We start from the raw sequence: 20,376 nt of genomic DNA on the forward strand, positions 1-20,376 counted from the left end.
AGTACCAGCTTAGGTGGGATAGCCAGAGGGTACATCCTGGGAGTACCAGCTTAGGTGGGATAGCCAGAGGGTACATCCTGGGAGTATAGCTTAGGTGGGATAGCTAGACGGTACATCCTGGGAGTATAGCTTAGGTGGGATAGCTAGAGGGTACATCCTGGGAGTACCAGCTTAGGTGGGATAGCCAGAGGGTACATCCTGGGAGTATAGCTTAGGTGGGATAGCTAGAGGGTACATCCTGGGAGTATAGCTTAGGTGGAATAGCCAGAGGGTACATCCTGGGAGTATAGCTTAGGTGGGATAGCTAGAGGGTACATCCTGGGAGTACCAGCTTAGGTGGGATAGCCAGAGGGTACATCCTGGGAGTATAGCTTAAGTGGGATAGCTAGAGGGTACATCCTGGGAGTATAGCTTAGGTGGGATAGCTAGAGGGTACATCCTGGGAGTATAGCTTAGGTTCGGATAGCCAGAGGGTACATCCTGGGAGTATAGCTTAGGTGGGATAGCCAGAGGGTACATCCTGGGAGTATAGCTTAGGTGGGATAGCCAGAGGGTACATCCTGGGAGTATAGCTTAGGTGGAATAGCCAGAGGGTACATCCTGGGAGTATAGCTTAGGTGGGATAGCTAGAGGGTACATCCTGGGAGTACCAGCTTAGGTGGGATAGCCAGAGGGTACATCCTGGGAGTATAGCTTAGGTGGGATAGCTAGAGGGTACATCCTGGGAGTATAGCTTAGGTGGGATAGCCAGAGGGTACATCCTGGGAGTATAGCTTAGGTGGGATAGCCAGAGGGTACATCCTGGGAGTATAGCTCCCTAGGTGGGATAGCCAGAGGGTACATCCTGGGAGTATAGCTTAGGTGGGATAGCCAGAGGGTACATCCTGGGAGTATAGCTTAGGTGGAATAGCCAGAGGGTACATCCTGGGAGTATAGCTTAGGTGGGATAGCTAGAGGGTACATCCTGGGAGTACCAGCTTAGGTGGGATAGCCAGAGGGTACATCCTGGGAGTATAGCTTAGGTGGGATAGCTAGAGGGTACATCCTGGGAGTATAGCTTAGGTGGGATAGCCAGAGGGTACATCCTGGGAGTATAGCTTAGGTGGGATAGCCAGAGGGTACATCCTGGGAGTATAGCTCCCTAGGTGGGATAGCCAGAGGGTACATCCTGGGAGTATAGCTTAGGTGGGATAGCCAGAGGGTACATCCTGGGAGTACCAGCTTAGGTGGGATAGCCAGAGGGTACATCCTGGGAGTACCAGCTTAGGTGGGATAGCCAGAGGGTACATCCTGGGAGTACCAGCTTAGGTGGGATAGCCAGAGGGTACATCCTGGGAGTATAGCTTAGGTGGGATAGCTAGACGGTACATCCTGGGAGTATAGCTTAGGTGGGATAGCTAGAGGGTACATCCTGGGAGTACCAGCTTAGGTGGGATAGCCAGAGGGTACATCCTGGGAGTATAGCTTAGGTGGGATAGCTAGAGGGTACATCCTGGGAGTATAGCTTAGGTGGAATAGCCAGAGGGTACATCCTGGGAGTATAGCTTAGGTGGGATAGCCAGAGGGTACATCCTGGGAGTATAGCTCCCTAGGTGGGATAGCCAGAGGGTACATCCTGGGAGTATAGCTTAGGTGGGATAGCCAGAGGGTACATCCTGGGAGTATAGCTTAGGAGGGATAGCCAGAGGGTACATCCTGGGAGTATAGCTTAGGTGGGATTGTATAGCTTAGCTGGGGGTCCCAGCTGGGAGTCCCAGCTTAGGTGGGATTGCTACATCCTGGGAGTACCAGCTTAGGTGGGATAGCCAGAGGGTACATCCTGGGAGTACAGCTTAGGTGGGATAGCCAGAGGGTACATCCTGGGAGTGCAGTAGGTCCTGGAACGTTCAGGGTAGTTTGGATACTTTGCAAGAGGGATAGCCAGAGGGTACATCCTGGGAGTATAGCTTAGGTGGGATAGCTAGATGGTACATCCTGGGAGTATAGCTTAGGTGGGATTGTATAGCTTAGCTGGGGGTCCCAGCTGGGAGTCCCAGCTTAGGTGGGATTGCTACATCCTGGGAGTACCAGCTTAGGTGGGATAGCCAGAGGGTACATCCTGGGAGTACAGCTTAGGTGGGATAGCCAGAGGGTACATCCTGGGAGTGCAGTAGGTCCTGGAACGTTCAGGGTAGTTTGGATACTTTGCAAGTTTTTGTGGTCAATTTGAAATTGAAGGCTGTCAATTCAGGAAGTAAATTGAAATTGCAATTCAATAATTGAAAAAGGACATCTATTTTCAATTACATCTCAATAAATGTCAAAGTAAAAGCTATTTATTAAAAATAAAAAATAAATCCACTTTTGAAGTTTTAAATTCAAATTGCTTTCTTAATTAAATATCTTCAATTAGAATTGACCCAACCCTGACACTTCTGTGGACAAGGATTCAGGGTACCTGATCATCACCCACCAAAGGTGAGGAATTTGAATTGGGAGGGGACACCGGTTAATAACAGAGCAACTGTTAGGGGGAAATGTCTGAAGAGATCTTCCCGGGGGAACATTTAGAGGGCAGCTGAGTAAGCGTGTGAGAACAGGGTGTGTGTGTGTGTGTGGTAGTCCTACCTGCAGGATGGATACAGTCTGGGAGAAGTGGTGTTGCTCCATTGTAGATGTGCTGTACAGGGCAGCTAGAGGATGGTCAAACTTCTGCAGGTAGGTGTTACTGTATCCTCGATGGTCCAGATCATGACATAGACAGGCTATCAGCAGACCCTTCTTCTGTTGATGGGGGAGAGAGAGAGGGGAGAGAGAGAGAGAGGATGGGGAGAGAGAGAGAGGATGGGGAGAGAGAGAGAGGAGATGGGGAGAGAGAGGAGATGGGGAGAGAGCAAGAGGATGGGGAGAGAGAGAGAGGATGGGGAGAGAGAGAGGAGATGGGGAGAGAGAGTGGATGGGGAGAGAGCAAGAGGATGAGGAGAGAGGGGAGAGAGAGAGGGGATGGGGGAGAGAGAGGGGATGGGGAGAGAGAGAGGGGATGGGGAGAGAGAGAGAGGATGGGGAGAGAGAGAGAGAGGATGGATAGAGAGAGAGAGGATGGATAGAGAGAGAGAGGATGGAGAGAGAGAGAGGATGGATAGAGAGAGAGAGAGAGGATGGATAGAGAAGAGAGGATGGATAGAGAGAGAGGATGGATAGAGAGAGAGAGGATGGATAGAGAGAGAGAGAGGATGGATAGAGAGAGAGAGAGGATGGATAGAGAGAGAGAGAGGATGGATAGAGAGAGAGAGAGGATGGATAGAGAGAGAGGATGGATAGAGAGAGAGGATGGATAGAGAGAGAGAGAGAGAGAGGATGGATAGAGAGAGAGAGAGGATGGATAGAGAGAGAGAGAGGATGGATAGAGAGAGAGAGAGAGGATGGATAGAGAGAGAGAGGATGGATAGAGAGAGAGAGGATGGACAAGTACACATGGAAGTCAGCTACTGATAGAATTGACCCTGTTTAGAATCTATCCTCATTCTATTTAGGAAACAGGAAGTAAATGACTGAATTGGAATGGAGTTGACCACAACCCTCTTTCTAAACTTTACTTTATTTTAGCTCTTGACTATGTTATTGACAAACTGACGGACGGACAGACAGGCAGACCTCTATCTCAGTGAAGATGCCGGTGGTCTTCTGTAGTATGGCGTACATACAGTGAGCCACGTTCACTGCATGTTTCCAATTGTGGTAGGGAACACGCCGATAATTCTTCCTCACAGACATAGTGAACCTGCACAACTTCTCCAGCTCAAAACTAGAGGGAGGGAGAGGACGGAGAGGGAGAGAGGACAGAGAAGCAGAGAGGACGGAGAGGGAGAGAGGACGGAGAGAGAGAGAGGACGGAGAGGGAGAGAGGACGGAGAGGGAGAGAGGACGGAGAGGGAGAGAGGACGGAGAGGGAGAGAGGACAGAGAAGGAGAGAGGACGGAGAGGGAGAGAGGACGGAGAGGGAGAGAGGACGGAGAGGGAGAGAGGACGGAGAGAGAGAGAGGACGGAGATGGAGAGAGGACGGAGAGAGAGAGAGGACGGAGAGGGAGAGAGGACGGAGAGGGAGAGAGGACGGAGAGGGGGAGAGAGGACGGAGAGAGAGAGAGGACAGAAAGAGTGAGAGGACAGAGAAGGAGAGAGGATGGAGAGGGAGAGAGGACGGAGAGAGAGGACAGAGAAGGAGAGAGGACGGAGAGGGAGAGAGGACGGTGAGAGAGAGAGGACGGAGAGGGAGAGAGGACGGAGAGAGAGAGAGGACGGAGAAGGAGAGAGGACGGAGAGGGAGAGAGGACGTAGAGAGAGAGAGGACGGAGAGAGAGAGGACGGAGAGAGAGAGAGGACGGAGAGGGAGAGAGGACGGAGAGGGAGAGAGGACGGAGAGAGAGAGAGGACAGAGAAGGAGAGAGGACGGAGAGGGAGAGAGGACGGAGAGAGGATGAGAGGGGGAGAGAGTAATATTAGGAATTTTCTTAAAGAATCTATGTGTTTATATGACAACTTAATATATCTTATAGAATCTATGGGTATATATGACTAAGTTAATTTATCTCGTAGAATCTATGGGTACAGTATACAATTAATTACTTAAAAATCATACAATGTGATTTTCTGGATTTTTGTTTTAGATTCCGTCTCTCACAGTTGAAGTGTACCTATGATAAAAATTACAGACCTCTACATGCTTTGTAAGTAGTAAGTACCTGCAAATTCGGCAGTGTATCAAATACTTGTTCTCCCTACTGTATATGACTAAATAAATTTATCCCGTAGAATCTATGGGTTTATTTGACCAAGTTAATTTCCCTGATGACCTTCACGTACCTGGTCTCTCCACATGAGTTGTGGACCATGTAAACAAAGACAGCCGGCCACAGCTCCTCAAACTGACTAATGTCAAAATGAAACCTGAAGGAGGGAGGGAGGGAGGGAGAGAGAGGGAAAGAAAGAGGGAGGGAGCCTCTTAGATTATGATGGCCCTGCAGAGTGTGTGTGTGTGTGTGTGTGTGTGTGTGTGTGTGTGTGTGTGTGTGTGTGTGTGTGTGTGTGTGTGGGAAAAAGAGAGAACGGCAGACTGGCTGTAGATCTAGCAGGGCTGAAACAAGCACGCACACACACAGGGTCCGGCCCCCTTCCTTCCTACTCTGGGCATTCTCTCCTGTCTGTCTGTGTCAGGACCGTCTCTCTCCTGTCTGTCTGCGTCAGGACCGTCTCTCTCCTGTCTGTCTGCGTCAGGACCGTCTCTCTCCTGTCTGTCTGTGTCAGGACCGTCTCTCTCCTGTCTGTCTGCGTCAGGACCGTCTCTCTCCTGTCTGTCTGTGTCAGGACCGTCTCTCTCCTGTCTGTCTGTGTCAGGACCGTCTCTCTCCTGTCTGTCTGTGTCAGGACCGTCTCTCTCCTGTCTGTCTGCGTCAGGACCGTCTCTCTCCTGTCTGTCTGCGTCAGGACCGTCTCTCTCCTGTCTGTCTGCGTCAGGACCGTCTCTCTCCTGTCTGTCTGCGTCAGGACCGTCTGTCTCCTGTCTGTCTGCGTCAGGGCCGTCTCTCTCCTGTATGTCTGCGTCAGGGCCGTCTCTCTCTGGTCTGTCTGCGTCAGGACTGTCTGTCTGCGTCAGGACCGTCTCTCTCCTGTCTGTCTGCGTCAGGACCGTCTGTCTCCTGTCTGTCTGCGTCAGGGCCGTCTCTCTCTGGTCTGTCTGCGTCAGGACTGTCTGTCTGCGTCAGGGCCGTCTGTCTGCATCAGGACCTCCTGTCTGTCTGTCTGTCCTTCAAAAGAGAGCTGGGTGTCACGCGGGTCTGGACTGTGTCTGCGTCAGGGCCGTCTCTCTCTCTTAAGAGACAGACATGGGTTTGAAGAAAACAAATCCTATTTGAACCCATGTCTGCTCCAAGAAACATGGCTGAGGATGACAATACTAGAATAGGCAGGTCATGGTGTATGAACAATGGGAGATAAGAGGCAGGTTATGGTGTATGAACAATGGGAGATAAATGGATTGGGTAGGTCAGAGGACATTATCTCTTTGTATAGGGGCCTTATGGTTAGACACTCACAGTTCTATCTCTTTGTATAGGGGCGTAGGAAGGTCCAGCTTCGTGAGGGTCTTCCACTCCTCTGAAGTACAGATACTGTGGTAGGACAACTTCTCCATGGTTACCCTGTAGATACACTCAGAGTGCCTGATCCGGTGGTACATCTGGACAGACAGACAGACACACACAGACAAAGAGAGACAGACAGTCCTTCAAACTCTTGGCGTTGCCATTGGGAGTCGTGTTGATTCCCCATCCTTCGCACCAAAGCTTCCCTCGCCCCTCCTCTTTCCCCTCTTCTATTCTCCCGCAGTCTCTCTCTCTCCCCTCCTTCCCATCACTCCTCTCTCTCACACTCTCCCTCCATTCCTGACTGCTCCTCTCAGGCTCTCTCCTCTCCTCTCAGCCTCTCTCCTCTTCTCTTTCCTCTCCGCTTATCCTCCACCTCCTCTTCTTCCCTCTCCTCTCTCTCCTCTCCTCTCCTCTCTCTCTCTCCTCTTCCCTCTCCTCTCTCTCCTCTCCTCTCCCCTTCTCTAGTGGCGAACTGCAGTTTTGCGAGGCCCTCCTGCAAGGTCAAAGCAAAACATTTTAAACATTTTTAGGAAAACTATTTTTTGTTGTTGTTGAAAACAACTAACTTGCAGTTCTAGAGAAAATGGTGCAGTTTTAAAGCAGACTTCCTGTCATTCTAAATGTTTTGATTTGGCTTATGACGTGTTCTAGTGGTTCTATTACCCCTCTGTGTGGTTCTATTACCCCTCTGTGTGGTTCTATTACCCCTCTGTGTGGTTCTAGTGCCCCTCTGTGTGGTTCTAGTGCCCCTCTGTGTGGTTCTAGTGCCCCTCTGTGTGGTTCTAGTACCCCTCTGTGTGGTTCTAGTACCCCTCTGTGTGGTTCTAGTACCCCTCTGTGTGGTTCTAGTACCCCTCTGTGTGGTTCTAGATAAGAGGCAGGTTATGGTGTATGGACAATGTGTGGTTCTAGTACCCCTCTGTGTGGTTCTAGTGCCCCTCTGTGTGGTTCTATTGCCCCTCTGTGTGGTTCTAGTGCCCCTCTGTGTGGTTCTAGTGCCCCTCTGTGTGGTTCTAGTGCCCCTCTGTGTGGTTCTAGTGCCCCTCTGTGTGGTTCTAGTGCCCCTCTGTGTGGTTCTAGTGCCCCTCTGTGTGGTTCTATTACCCCTCTGTGTGGTTCTAGTACCCCTCTGTGTGGTTCTAGTGCCCCTCTGTCTCCTCTTCTCTGCTCTCCTCCCAAGTCTCTCCTCTCCTAACTCCTCCCACCTCTCCCATTTGGACCCCCCCCCCCCTTCTTGTGCGACACACTTGCGCAGGAGCCTGCGTCACCATGTTGATGAGCCACGTTAATATTTTACCCACCCAAGCCGCTCCACTGCCACCCGCCACCATCCTCCCAGCCGGACGATTTATGTTGAGCAGTATTTCATGCCTCCTGCCTCTAGATGTGTGTGTGTGTGTGTGTACCTTTAGGTAAGTCATTTTGCCTGGCTGGAGAAAGTGATGCGTCTGTTCTGGTGGAGGGAAGGGGAGGTGTGGGGGGGGTTTGGCATCTGTTCTGGTGGAGGGAAGGGAAGGTGTGGGGGGGCTGGCGTCTGCCTGTGTACAACCTTGCTGTCCTACTCTAGATGCTCAACAAGGTCTTGGGGCGAGACATGTCAGTGTTCGATCTCAACAGGCCTTTGGGACTAGACAGAGCTAAACAGTCTGATTCATGATTTTACTGTGTCTAATATTGGCCCTTGATACATGGTGTCTGTACATTGTGCAGTTCAGAGTTATTGTCAATTCATAACTGAGATTCGCTGATTTGAATTGAAAGAAAAACCTCACATTTTTTCCTAGAGTATATCCTGAATATCCTTCAATTTAGTTTTTGTCTGACAAAAATATAAATTAGACACAAAGCACTCACGTTGGCACAGTGCAAGGCTAGAGCACAGAAGACGGCGAACATCTTGAAGTTGTTCTCGTCTGTTTTGGTGAAGGCACTTCCACTCAGCTTGTTAACCATCTGTACGACCCCTATTACGGTCCCCCTGGAAACGATGGGCATGCATAGGATGTTCCGCGTGGTGTAGCCCGTATAGAGGTCTACCTCTCTGTGAAGTGGGAGGGGTTAAAATGTAACACGGAATTCATCTTGACATAATGCCATAATAGTGTTTAATGATGGGGCGGCAGGTTAGCCTAGTGGTTAGAGCGTTTAACTAGTAACCGGAAGGTTGCAAGTTCAAACCCCCGAGCTGACAAGGTACAAATCTGTCGTTCTGCCACTGAACAGGCAGTTAACCCACTGTTCCTAGGCCAGTTAACCCACTGTTCCTAGGCCGTCATTGAAAATAAGAATTTGTTCTTAACTGACTTGCCTAGTTAAATAAAGGTCAAATAAAATAAAAAATCATTAGGCTTATATTCCACTAAATTGGCCCAGGCTGACAACGTGTATTACAACAAGCTAGACGTGAAAAGCCCGGTGCCATTACCTATGGAAATATTGGGCACTACAATGTCATTAGAACTTGGCAAGACGGCATAATTAGAGCTGGGATAATGGCTAGCACCGGACTACTCTGAGGATCACTTAAACCACGTTCACAAATAAAGTAGACAAGGGGAGGGGTCTTAAATGGCACCCTATCTATATGGTTCTGGTCAAAAGTAGTGCACTATATAGGGGAAGAGTGCCGTTTGGGACGCAGACAGTGTAAAATGGGAGTTTTACCTATTAAAGCGTGGGTCTGCATAGGCGTCTGGGATGTTAAGGACCTCCCCCGTCCGTGCCACTTGGCCCGCTATACCTTTCTCTATAGAAAACCTGGGAGAGGACAAGACAGAAGAGCGCTGGAGGTTACAACCGGGGAACGGACATTTCTGTTCTGAGAATTATACTTCCGTGTTCTAAAGATTCTATTTTCTTTGTTCTAGGATTCTTGTTTCCCTGTTCTAGGGATTCTAGTTTCCTTGTTCTAGGATTCTTGTTTCCTTGTTCTAGGATTCTTATTTCCCTGTTCTATGGATTCTAGTTTCCTTGTTCTAGGATTCTTGTTTCCTTGTTCTAGGATTCTAGTTTCCTTGTTCTATAGATTCTAGTTTCCTTGTTCTAGGATTCTTGTTTCCTTGTTCTATAGATTCTAGTTTCCTTGTTCTAGGATTCTTGTTTCCTTGTTCTAGGATTCTAGTTTCCTTGTTCTATAGATTCTAGTTTCCCTGTTCTATAGATTCTAGTTTCCTTGTTCTAGGATTCTAGTTTCCTTGTTCTATGGATTCTTGTTTCCTTGTTCTATGGATTCTTGTTTCCTTGTTCTATAGATTCTAGTTTCCTTGTTCTAGGATTCTTGTTTCCTTGTTCTAGGATTCTAGTTTCCTTGTTCTATGGATTCTAGTTTCCTTGTTCTAGGATTCTTGTTTCCTTGTTCTAGGATTCTAGTTTCCTTGTTCTAGGATTCTAGTTTCCTTGTTCTAGGATTCTAGTTTCCTTGTTCTAGGATTCTTGTTTCCTTGTTCTAGGATTCTAGTTTCCTTGTTCTATGGATTCTAGCTTCCTTGTTCTAGGATTCTAGTTTCCTTGTTCTAGGATTTTAGTTTCCTTGTTCTAGGATTTTAGTTTCCTGTTCTATGGATTCTAGTTTCCTTGTTCTAGGGATTCTAGTTCCCTTGTTCTAGGATTTTAGTTTCCTGTTCTATGGATTCTAGTTTCCTTGTTCTAGGATTTTAGTTTCCTGTTCTAGAGATTCTAGTTTCCCCATTCTAGAGATTCTAGTTTCCCCATTCTAGGGATTCTAGTTTCCTTGTTCTAGAGATTCTAGTTTCCTCGTTCTAGGGATTCTACTTCCTTGTTCTAATGGTTCTAGTTTCCCTGTTCTATGCATTCTAGTTTCCCTGCACTGGGGATTCTAGTTTCCTTGTCAGGGAATCGTTCACATGATCACTAGTCAATTCAAAATAACCCGTCAGTGAATCGTTCACATGATCACTAGTCAATTCAACACAACCCGTCAGTGAATCGTTCACATGATCACTAGTCAATTCAACACAACCCGTCAGTGAATCGTTCACATGATCACTAGTCAATTCAACACAACCCGTCAGTGAATCGTTCACATGATCACTTGTCAATTCAACGTAACCCACCAGAGAATCATTCACAAGTCAATTCAACATAACCTGTCAGAGAATCGTTCACAAGTCAATTCAACATAACCCATCAGAGAATCGTTCACAAGTCAATTCAACATAACCTGTCAGAGAATCGTTCACAAGTCAATTCAACATAACCTGTCAGAGAATCGTTCACAAGTCAATTCAACACAACCCGTCAGAGAATCGTTCAGATGATCACAAGTCAACTCAACATAAACCATAGAGATCAGTCATGCAACAACAGAGCAGTAAAAGAATCGATCATGACCCTTACCTAATCTCTTTGGTTTTCCTGAAGACAGGTTTGCCCTCGTTCTCCTCCCCAATGTCGAACAGGTCTGAGTACAGTTCATTGTTATTGTGGTCCACCTGGAACAGTGCACATCTGTCCGCATTCACCAGGTTTTTTGCATATATCTGAAACACAACACCACAATAAACATAGCACACAGAAAGACACACAGTACACAGAAAGACACACAATACACAGAAAGACACACAGTACACAGAAAGACACACAGTACACAGAAAGACACACAGTACACAGAAAGACACACAGTACACAGAAAGACACACAGTACACAGAAAGACACACAGTACACAGAAAGACACACAGTACACAGAAAGACACACAATACACAGAAAGACACAAAGTACACAGAAAGACATAACGGTACACAGAAAGACACACAGTACACAGAAAGACACACAGTACACAGTAAGACATACAGTACACAGAAAGACACACAGTACACAGTAAGACATACAGTACACAGAAAGACACACAATACACAGTAAGACACACAGTACACAGTAAGACATACAGTACACAGAAAGACACACAATACACAGTAAGACACACAATACACAGAAAGACATACAGTACACAGAAAGACACACAGAACACAGTAAGACATACAGTACACAGAAAGACACACAATACACAGTAAGACACACAGTACACAGTAAGACATACAGTACACAGAAAGACACACAATACACAGTAAGACACACAGTACACAGAAAGACACACAGTACACAGAAAGACACACAGAACACAGTAAGACATAACGTTACACAGAAAGACACACACAGACACAGGGGGTGATCATAACTTCCATTTCCATTAACATCAATGCATGACAAAAATGACAATTTGACTTAGTCTTTAAAGTGGAAGTTAGGATTCACTCCACGGTTAGTTTCAATCATTAACCGATACAGAATGTCATTTTACACTGTCCACGTTAGTAAGTTAAAGTCACATAGGAGTCAGGCAAAACAACACAGGAAATGGCTCAGCGCTACCACACACTATGTTAGCTGTGATGACACCAGTGGCTCGCGACAATACAATATACAAGAGGCTAGGGTCCAGTTCCTGCCCGACTACATTGGAGACGCACGTGGGGTCTCACAACGCCTGGATAACAGTTTAACATATCAGGTAGTGCTGAGCAATTGGTGCTTTTTGAAGTCGGTTTGGTTTTGATTATATATATTATTATTTTTAATATATATATATATATTTTACATTAAATGCATTATGTATTATGTGGGTTGAATGCTGTAACAACACAGACTAGAACAATAAAGTCGCATGATGGTAGAGACTGTCCATTACTGCTGATCCATTATTAACCTTCATTTATTCACTTTACTTTAATTAAATATTTCAGTTGTTGTTCATTTTAAATGTGTTTTATTTGATGACTTTATTATTTAATTCCAAGTCATCATCTCATCTCAGAAGAGCTGCCGTCTGACAAAAATCACTATTTTAGTAGTTCTTCATAGTAAAGAAGGCATTATTTTATGACTGCTGAATACCAACTATCAATCACTTAGATGATGTATTTCCAGGTAGAGATACCTCGCAAATCTCTGTCCCTCTTGATCACACGTTCTTCTGTCTCTTTTCTCTCTCTCTCTGTGTCTACAACCACACTAACGTGACAACTAGGCGTGCAATGGATTATGGCCATTGTAGTCAATTACCATGTTTTCTGCATTAAACTATGTAGAATATTGACCAGTTGGAAACTACAACTCCCTACTACATCGCACAGTTTGGGCTTGATCTGATTCATCTCTAGAGAAACTGCAGTGCAATGTGCCCTTTGATCTCACAAAAAAATACATATTTTCTGTTTTTAAACAACTAGTTGACCAAAGTCAGTTCAATTATTTGAATAATTATTCGCAATATTCGCTTTTATCTCACAACAGAAACAAAAAAGAAGAAAATGGAATTCAAATAATTGAACTGACTTTGGTCAACTAGTTGTTTACAAACAGAAAATATTTAATTACGCAATCTGATGCCCGACTGCACAGTCGAGGACGTGTTCACGCAACCATTGGTTGATGCAATAATATAATATAACCAATGAAACGCCTGCGCCTCTAGTTGGTCGGGGTTCCCCGACCAACGTCACCACAACACAACACACCTCCCCTGACCTCATACGCATTCTAGGCAACCGTGATGGACTTGGGCCAGAAAAGTCTTGTAAAAGTTGAAGTCCCTCCTTATGAAATAACATGCAGCTCTACAACTTAAAAACAAGACACGAAATAAACTAAATAAACTAAATAGACACACAAAATAGAAACGTACCATTATGTGTTCAAGTAGAGAATCTATTGCCACAATGTTGTCAAAGTACGTTCTGTTGGAGAAAGAGAGAGAATGATAATGAAGTAATGATGATAAATGATAATGGGGGTAAAGAGTTTCTTCATCCTGGTCCTGGGGAACAAACAGGGGTGTATATTTTGGTATTTGCCCCCCCCCCCCTTACTTTGACACATCTAGCAGGAAGTCATTGAGACAGACTTACTTTGACACATCTAGCAGGAAGTCATTGAGACAGACTTACTTTGACACATCTAGCAGGAAGTCATTGAGACAGACTTACTTTGACACATCTAGCAGGAAGTCATTGAGCTCGGTCTGTTTGGCTAGGCCTCTGCACACCTGGCGATATAGAAACAACACGTCAGATATTCAGCTTTTCAAACTAACGTCAACGATCTCACGCTAACCGTTAATTAGCACTAGCAGGATTACAGAGAGAGGGAGAGCACGGGAGAGACAGAGAGAGGGAGACAGAGAGAGAAAGAGAGAGGGAGACAGAGAGAGCCAGAGAGAGACAGAGAGAGGGAAAGAGAGAGAGGGAGACAGAGAGCGAGAGAGAGAGAGAGAGAGGGAGAGTAAGAGAGAGGGAGACAGAGACGGAGAGAGGGAGACAGAGAGAGACAGAGACGGAGAGAGGGAGACAGAGAGAGACAGAGAGAGGGAAAGAGAGAGAGGGAGACAGAGAGCGAGAGAGAGAGAGAGAGAGAGGGAGAGTAAGAGAGAGGGAGACAGAGACGGAGAGAGGGAGACAGAGAGAGGGAGACAGAGAGAGGGAGACAGAGAGAGTGAGAGAGAGAGAGAGAGAGGGAGAGCACGAGCGAGACAGAGAGAGAGGGGAGACAGAGAGAGGGAGACAGAGAGAAGGAGAGACAGAGAGAGGGAGAGCACGAGCGAGACAGAGAGAGGGAGAGACAGAGAGAGGGAGACAGAGAGAGGGAGAGACAGAGAGAGGGAGAGACAGAGAGAGGGAGAGACAGAGAGAGGGAGAGAGAGAGAGGGAGAGAGAGAGAGGGAGAGCACGAGCGAGACAGAGAGAGGGGAGAGAGAGAAGGGAGACAGAGAGAGGGGAGACAGAGAGAGGGAGACAGAGAGAGGGAGACAGAGAGAGAGAGAGAGTAAGAGAGAGGGAGACAGAGAGAGGGAGACAGAGAGAGGGGGAGACAGAGAGAGCACGAGAGAGAGGGAGAGCAAGAGAAACAGGAAAAAGGGGGAGAGAAAGAAAGAGAGACGGTGGGCTTCTCTCACATTTCCGTCTGTGGACAGAGACTCCATTGTTTAATGTCAGTGCAGACGACTGTTTTGATATCTGATGTAACACAATGGTGTTCCTGTGGACAGACGTGAGATGCATTGGGACACCGCGATCCGGGATGCATTGGGACACCGCGTGTGAGATGTTGTGCTATGTACTATAGCTCTCAGTGGCAACGGTTCAGGTAGATAGAAACAACAATGCTGAGCAGGCCATAATGACGACCCCCGGGAGGGCCAATGTGTTAAAGGCTGTAGGGTTGATTAGACTGAAGCCTACTGGCGACCCAGTCACAGTAGAGTTCAGTTCACATAAACACAACCAGAACACATGTATGAAAGTGTACAATGAGTGTTTTTAGAGCCAATTATGTATTTAAATATACCCCCAAAATATATTAAAAAATATATGCTTTATTGCCATATATACATGTACACCAGATAGATGCAGTTGTTTTACAGTGTCAGTCATAGTAGTATGATAGGTGTTGTTTTACAGGGTCAGTCATAGTAGTATGATAGGTGTTGTTTTACAGGGTCAGTCATAGTAGTATGATAGGTGTTGTTTTACAGGGTCAGTCATAGTAGTATGATAGGTGTTGTTTTACAGGGTCAGTCATAGTAGTATGATAGGTGTTGTTGTACAGGGTCAGTCATAGTAGTATGATAGGTGTTGTTTTACAGGGTCAGTCATAGTAGTATGATAGGTGTTGTTGTACAGGGTCAGTCATAGTAGTATGATAGGTGTTGTTTTACAGGGTCAGTCATAGTAGTATGATAGGTGTTGTTTTACAGGGTCAGTCATAGTAGTATGATAGGTGTTGTTTTACAGGGTCAGTCATAGTAGTATGATAGGTGTTGTTTTACAGGGTCAGTCATAGTAGTATGATAGGTGTTGTTTTACAGGGTCAGTCATAGTAGTATGATAGGTGTTGTTTTACAGTGTCAGTCATAGTAGTATGATAGATGTTGTTTTACAGGGTCAGTCATAGTAGTATGATAGGTGTTGTTTTACAGGGTCAGCCATAGTAGTATGATAGGTGTTGTTTTACAGGGTCAGTCATAGTAGTATGATAGGTGTTGTTTTACAGGGTCAGTCATAGTAGTATGATAGGTGTTGTTTTACAGGGTCAGTCATAGTAGTATGATAGGTGTTGTTGTACAGGGTCAGTCATAGTAGTATGATAGGTGTTGTTTTACAGTGTCAGTCATAGTAGTATGATAGGTGTTGTTTTACAGGGTCAGTCATAGTAGTATGATAGGTGTTGTTTTACAGGGTCAGTCATAGTAGTATGATAGGTGTTGTTTTACAGTGTCAGTCATAGTAGTATGATAGGTGTTGTTTTACAGGGTCAGTCATAGTAGTATGATAGGTGTTGTTTTACAGTGTCAGTCATAGTAGTATGATAGGTGTTGTTTTACAGTGTCAGTCATAGTAGTATGATAGGTGTTGTTTTACAGGGTCAGTCATAGTAGTATGATAGGTGTTGTTTTACAGTGTCAGTCATAGTAGTATGATAGGTGTTGTTTTACAGTGTCAGTCATAGTAGTATGATAGGTGTTGTTTTACAGGGTCAGTCATAGTAGTATGATAGGTGTTGTTTTACAGGGTCAGTCATAGTAGTATGATAGGTGTTGTTGTACAGGGTCAGTCATAGTAGTATGATAGGTGTTGTTGTACAGGGTCAGTCATAGTAGTATGATAGGTGTTGTTTTACAGGGTCAGTCATAGTAGTATGATAGGTGTTGTTGTACAGGGTCAGTCATAGTAGTATGATAGGTGTTGTTTTACAGGGTCAGCCATAGTAGTATGATAGGTGTTGTTTTACAGGGTCAGTCATAGTAGTATGATAGGTGTTATTTTACAGGGTCAGCCATAGTAGTATGATAGGTGTTGTTTTACAGGGTCAGTCATAGTAGTATGATAGGTGTTGTTTTACAGGGTCAGTCATAGTAGTATGATAGGTATTGTTTTACAGGGTCAGCCATAGTAGTATGATAGGTATTGTTTTACAGGGTCAGTCATAGTAGTATGATAGGTGTTATTTTACAGGGTCAGTCATAGTATGATAGGTGTTGTTTTTCCCAATTACCACAGACACAACCCTGTCCCAATGACCACAGACACAACCATGTCCCAATGACCAGACACAACCCTGTCCCAATGACCAGACACAACCCTGTCCCAATGACCAGACACAACCCTGTCCCAATGACCAGACACAACCCTGTCCCAATGACCACAGACACCACCCTGTCCCGATGACCACAGACACAACCATGTCCCCAATGACCACAGACAGAACCCTGTCCCAATGACCACAGACACAACCCTGTCCCAATGACCACAGACACAACCCTGTCCCAATGACCACAGACACAACCCTGTCCCAATGACCACAGACACAACCCTGTCCCAATGACCACAGACACAACCCTGTCCCAATGACCACAGACCTAACCCTGTCCCAATGACCACAGACACAACCCTGTCCCAATGACCACAGACACAACCCTGTCCCAATGACCACAGACACAACCCTGTCCCAATGACCAGACACAACCCTGTCCCAATGACCACAGACACAACCCTGTCCCAATGACCACAGACAGAACCCTGTCCCAATGACCACAGATACAACCCTGTCCCAATGACCACAGACACAACCCTGTCCCAACGACCACAGACACAACCCTGTCCCAATGACCACAGACACAACCCTGTCCCAACGACCACAGGCACAACCCTGTCCCAATAACCACAGACACAACCCTGTCCCAATGACCACAGACACAACCCTGTCCCAACAACCACAGACAGAACCCTGTCCCAATGACCACAGACACAACCCTGTCCCAACGACCACAGACACAACCCTGTCCCAATGACCACAGACACAACCCTGTCCCAATGACCACAGACACAACCCTGTCCCAATAACCACAGACACAACCCTGCTCATGTTTCAGAAGTGTGTTATCCAGCTTTTGTAACCAAATACACCTGACAACCACACATTTCTTATGAATGAAAAAACACGTGTAAAATAATGCAATGCTCACCTGTACTTGGTGAATAGCTACAGATGCCCATGCTAAACTCGCCGTCGCCACCTTTAAGAAAATCATTATTATTTATACAATTATCTCACAGGAATAAATGCACATAAACATTTCTGTAAATGTTATTCATATTTAGCCAGCTGGCTAGTTTTGATCTGTATTCCCTGGGCAGATAAAATTTTATTTTTTATTTTTGCATCACAAACATTTTTGCATTAAAAATAAATAAAAATATACACAAAAAAAGAACAGTCCCAAGATGGGCTTTAAAATAATAGAAGCTAAAAAAAAATATGAATAATAAAATAAATTGTTAGCCGATATGTCATTATATTTGACAGTAGAGATATTTATTAATAGACATATAAACTGGACTATCATATGGATATGAGTAAGGTCCATCCTAAGGAGTATTCCTGGTATTCCAAGTTGACATTCCCATGTGTGTCCTCATCATGTCTGTTTACCCCCAACCTTATGTCCTCTCCAATAATGACTCGTACATAATATCCCAGGAGGCAAAACGGGTCGAAAAGACGTCATTGCAACATAATTATGTTGACGTTCTTACAACGCTTATTGCCAACATCCTTTCCCGATGGGAAGTCATATAATTAACCCCTCAGTGTCTGTCACCTAAACGTGTCTATCCGTCCTCTGATGGGCTCATTAGGAGCTAATAGCAGAGTTGTAAAAACCTTGGTCTGTTCGTCAAGGACTCACTGACCGCTGTTCTCTTTACAAACTAATGGAGCTATAACAGGAAGTCATTGACTAGTCCTTATGAACTAATGGAGCTATAACAGGAAGTCATTGTCTCGTCCTCATGAACTAATGGAGCTATAACAGGAAGTCATTGTCTCGTCCTTATGAACTAATGGAGCTATAACAGGAAGTCATTGTCTCGTCCTCATGAACTAATGGAGCTATAACAGGAAGTCATTGTCCCGTCCTTATGAACTAATGGAGCTATAACAGGAAGTCATTGTCTCGTCCTTATGAACTAATGGAGCTATAACAGGAAGTCATTGTCTCGTCCTTATGAACTAATGGAGCTATAACAGGAAGTCATTGTCTCGTCCTTATGAACTAATGGAGCTATAACAGGAAGTCGTTGTCTCGTCCTTATGAACGAATGGAGCTATAACAGGAAGTCATTGTCTAGTCCTTATGAACTAATGGAGCTAGAACAGGAAGTCATTGTCTCGTCCTTATGAACTAATGGAGCTATAACAGGAAGTCATTGTCTAGTCCTTATGAACTAATGGAGACAAACAGGAAACCATTGCCTAGCTCTTAGCCTCTGTTGAGTCCCCAACAACTGGACGTTGTGGTTTTCAGGGGAAATGGAAAGAGAGCATGTGACAAAACTTCAGCTTTTGGACGTTAACAAAGCAACACTCCATCTGGACTCCTCCTCCACATTTACTGGATTGGTCGAACACTGCAGAAGAGAACCTCCCCCGACAGGATCTGGTTTCATTGTGTTTCTTTTACGTCTGCTCCATAGGTTAGCTAGATGTAGACAGTCAAATCACCTCTCAGGCTGTTTGTGTGTGTGTGTGTCTGCATGGGTGCGTGCTTGTGTGCGTGTGTACCTCCTGGTTGCTGATATTGAAGGGCTCGTGGCCCCTGTGCCGATGCAGCTCCAGGATAGCTATGAGGTCACCGATGGCCGTGAGGATGGGGAGGCACAGGACAGAGTGAACATGAATCCCTGAGTCTGAGTCCTGACCTGTGCCTTCAGGGAAACGCTCGTCCTGGAGAGAGAGCGAGAAGAGGGAGAGCGAGAGAGAGGCGAGGAAGAGAGAGAAAGGAGAGGAGAGGAAAGAGAGAGAGAGAGAGGGGATGAGAGAGAGAGGATGAGAGAGAGAGAGAGAGGACGAGAGAGAGAGAGAGAGAGAGAGAGAGAGGGGACGAGAGAGAGAGAGAGAGAGAGAGAGAGAGAGAGGACGAGAGAGAGAGAGAGGACGAGAGAGAGAGGACGAGAGAGAGGACGAGAGAGGACGAGAGAGAGAGAGAGAGAGAGAGAGAGAGAGAGAGAGGTCAGATTAAATCTATGTGTCGTGCAGCACAGAAGTCAGGGGTCCTGACGTCAAAGCATTTGAAATAAAACATTAACAATCTGAACCAAATACTTTGGGATGTTTGATTTATCCTGCATTAGGTTTAGGGGTTAGTGTTTTGGGTTAGGGTTAGGGGTTAGGGTGAGGGTTAGGGTGAGGGTTAGTGTTTTGGGTTAGGTTAAGGGGTTAGGGTGAGGGTTAGTGTTTTGGGTTAGGTTAAGGGGTTAGGGTTAGTGTTTTGGGTTAGGTTAAGGGTTAGTGTTTTGGGTTAGGGTAAGGGTTAGTGTTTTGGGTTAGGGTAAGGGTTAGTGTTTTGGGTTAGGGTAAGGGTTAGTGTTTTGGGTTAGGGTAAGGGTTAGTGTTTTGGGTTAGGGTAAGGGTTAGTGTTTTGGGTTAGGATAAGGGCTAGTGTTTTGGGTTAGGGTAAGGGGTTAGGGTGAGGGTTAGTGTTTTGGGTTAGGTTAAGGGGTTAGGGTGAGGGTTAGTGTTTTGGGTTAGGTTAAGGGGTGAGGGTTAGTGTTTTGGGTTAGGTTAAGGGGTTAGGTTAAGGAGTTAGGGTGAGGGTTAGTGTTTTGGGTTAGGATATAGGGCTAGTGTTTTGGGTTAGGGTAAGGGTTAGTGTTTTGGGTTAGGATAAGGGCTAGTGTTTTGGGTTAGGGTAAGGGCTAGTGTTTTGGGTTAGGGTAAGGGATAGTGTTTTGGGTTAGGGTAAGGGCTAGTGTTTTGGGTTAGGGTAAGGGTTAGTGTTTTGGGTTAGGGTGGTGAGGGTTAGGGTAAGGTTTAGTGTTTTTGGTTAGGGTAGGGGTTAGTGCTTTGGGTTAGGGTGAGGGTTTGTGTTTTGGGTTTTGGGTTAGGGTTAGTGTTTTTGGGTTAGGGTGGTGAGGGTTAGTGTTTTGGGTTAGTGTTTTGGGTTAGGGTAAGGGTTAGTGTTTTGGGTTAGGGTAAGGGTTAGTGTTTTGGGTTAGGGTGAGGTTTAGTGTTTTGGGTTAGGGTAAGGGTTAGTGTTTTGGGTTAGGGTGGTGAGGGTTAGGGTAAGGGTTAGTGTTTTTGGTTAGGGTAAGGTTTAGTGTTTTGGGTTAGGGTGAGGTTTAGTGTTTTGGGTTAGGGTAAGGTTTAGTGTTTTGGGTTAGGGTGAGGTTTAGTGTTTTGGGTT

The 20,376-nt window shown here is 45.8% G+C and overlaps 1 protein-coding gene across 2 annotated transcripts in view; it reads right to left on the minus strand.

Annotated features, from left to right (window-relative positions):
* Positions 1 to 20,376, minus strand: part of LOC109883317 (cAMP and cAMP-inhibited cGMP 3',5'-cyclic phosphodiesterase 10A) — a 133,319-nt gene that overhangs the window by 23,432 nt on the left and 89,511 nt on the right. For both annotated transcript variants that reach the window (XR_004204515.1, XM_031799700.1), the window contains exons 7-17: positions 18,756 to 18,917; positions 17,158 to 17,208; positions 13,124 to 13,182; positions 12,823 to 12,874; positions 10,477 to 10,619; positions 8,785 to 8,877; positions 7,975 to 8,161; positions 6,070 to 6,212; positions 4,841 to 4,924; positions 3,634 to 3,784; positions 2,608 to 2,763 (exon numbers count right to left, since the gene is read on the minus strand). Coding sequence is in view for 1 of the 2 variants with exons in the window: in XM_031799700.1 (XP_031655560.1) it covers positions 2,608 to 2,763; positions 3,634 to 3,784; positions 4,841 to 4,924; positions 6,070 to 6,212; positions 7,975 to 8,161; positions 8,785 to 8,877; positions 10,477 to 10,619; positions 12,823 to 12,874; positions 13,124 to 13,182; positions 17,158 to 17,208; positions 18,756 to 18,917 (1,281 nt within the window). In the remaining variant the exon portion in view is untranslated. The remainder of the gene's footprint in view (positions 1 to 2,607; positions 2,764 to 3,633; positions 3,785 to 4,840; positions 4,925 to 6,069; positions 6,213 to 7,974; positions 8,162 to 8,784; positions 8,878 to 10,476; positions 10,620 to 12,822; positions 12,875 to 13,123; positions 13,183 to 17,157; positions 17,209 to 18,755; positions 18,918 to 20,376) is intronic.

The sequence above is a fragment of the Oncorhynchus kisutch genome, linkage group LG20 (genome assembly GCF_002021735.2).
Source record: "Oncorhynchus kisutch isolate 150728-3 linkage group LG20, Okis_V2, whole genome shotgun sequence".
In the NCBI taxonomy this organism is placed as follows: domain Eukaryota; kingdom Metazoa; phylum Chordata; class Actinopteri; order Salmoniformes; family Salmonidae; genus Oncorhynchus; species Oncorhynchus kisutch.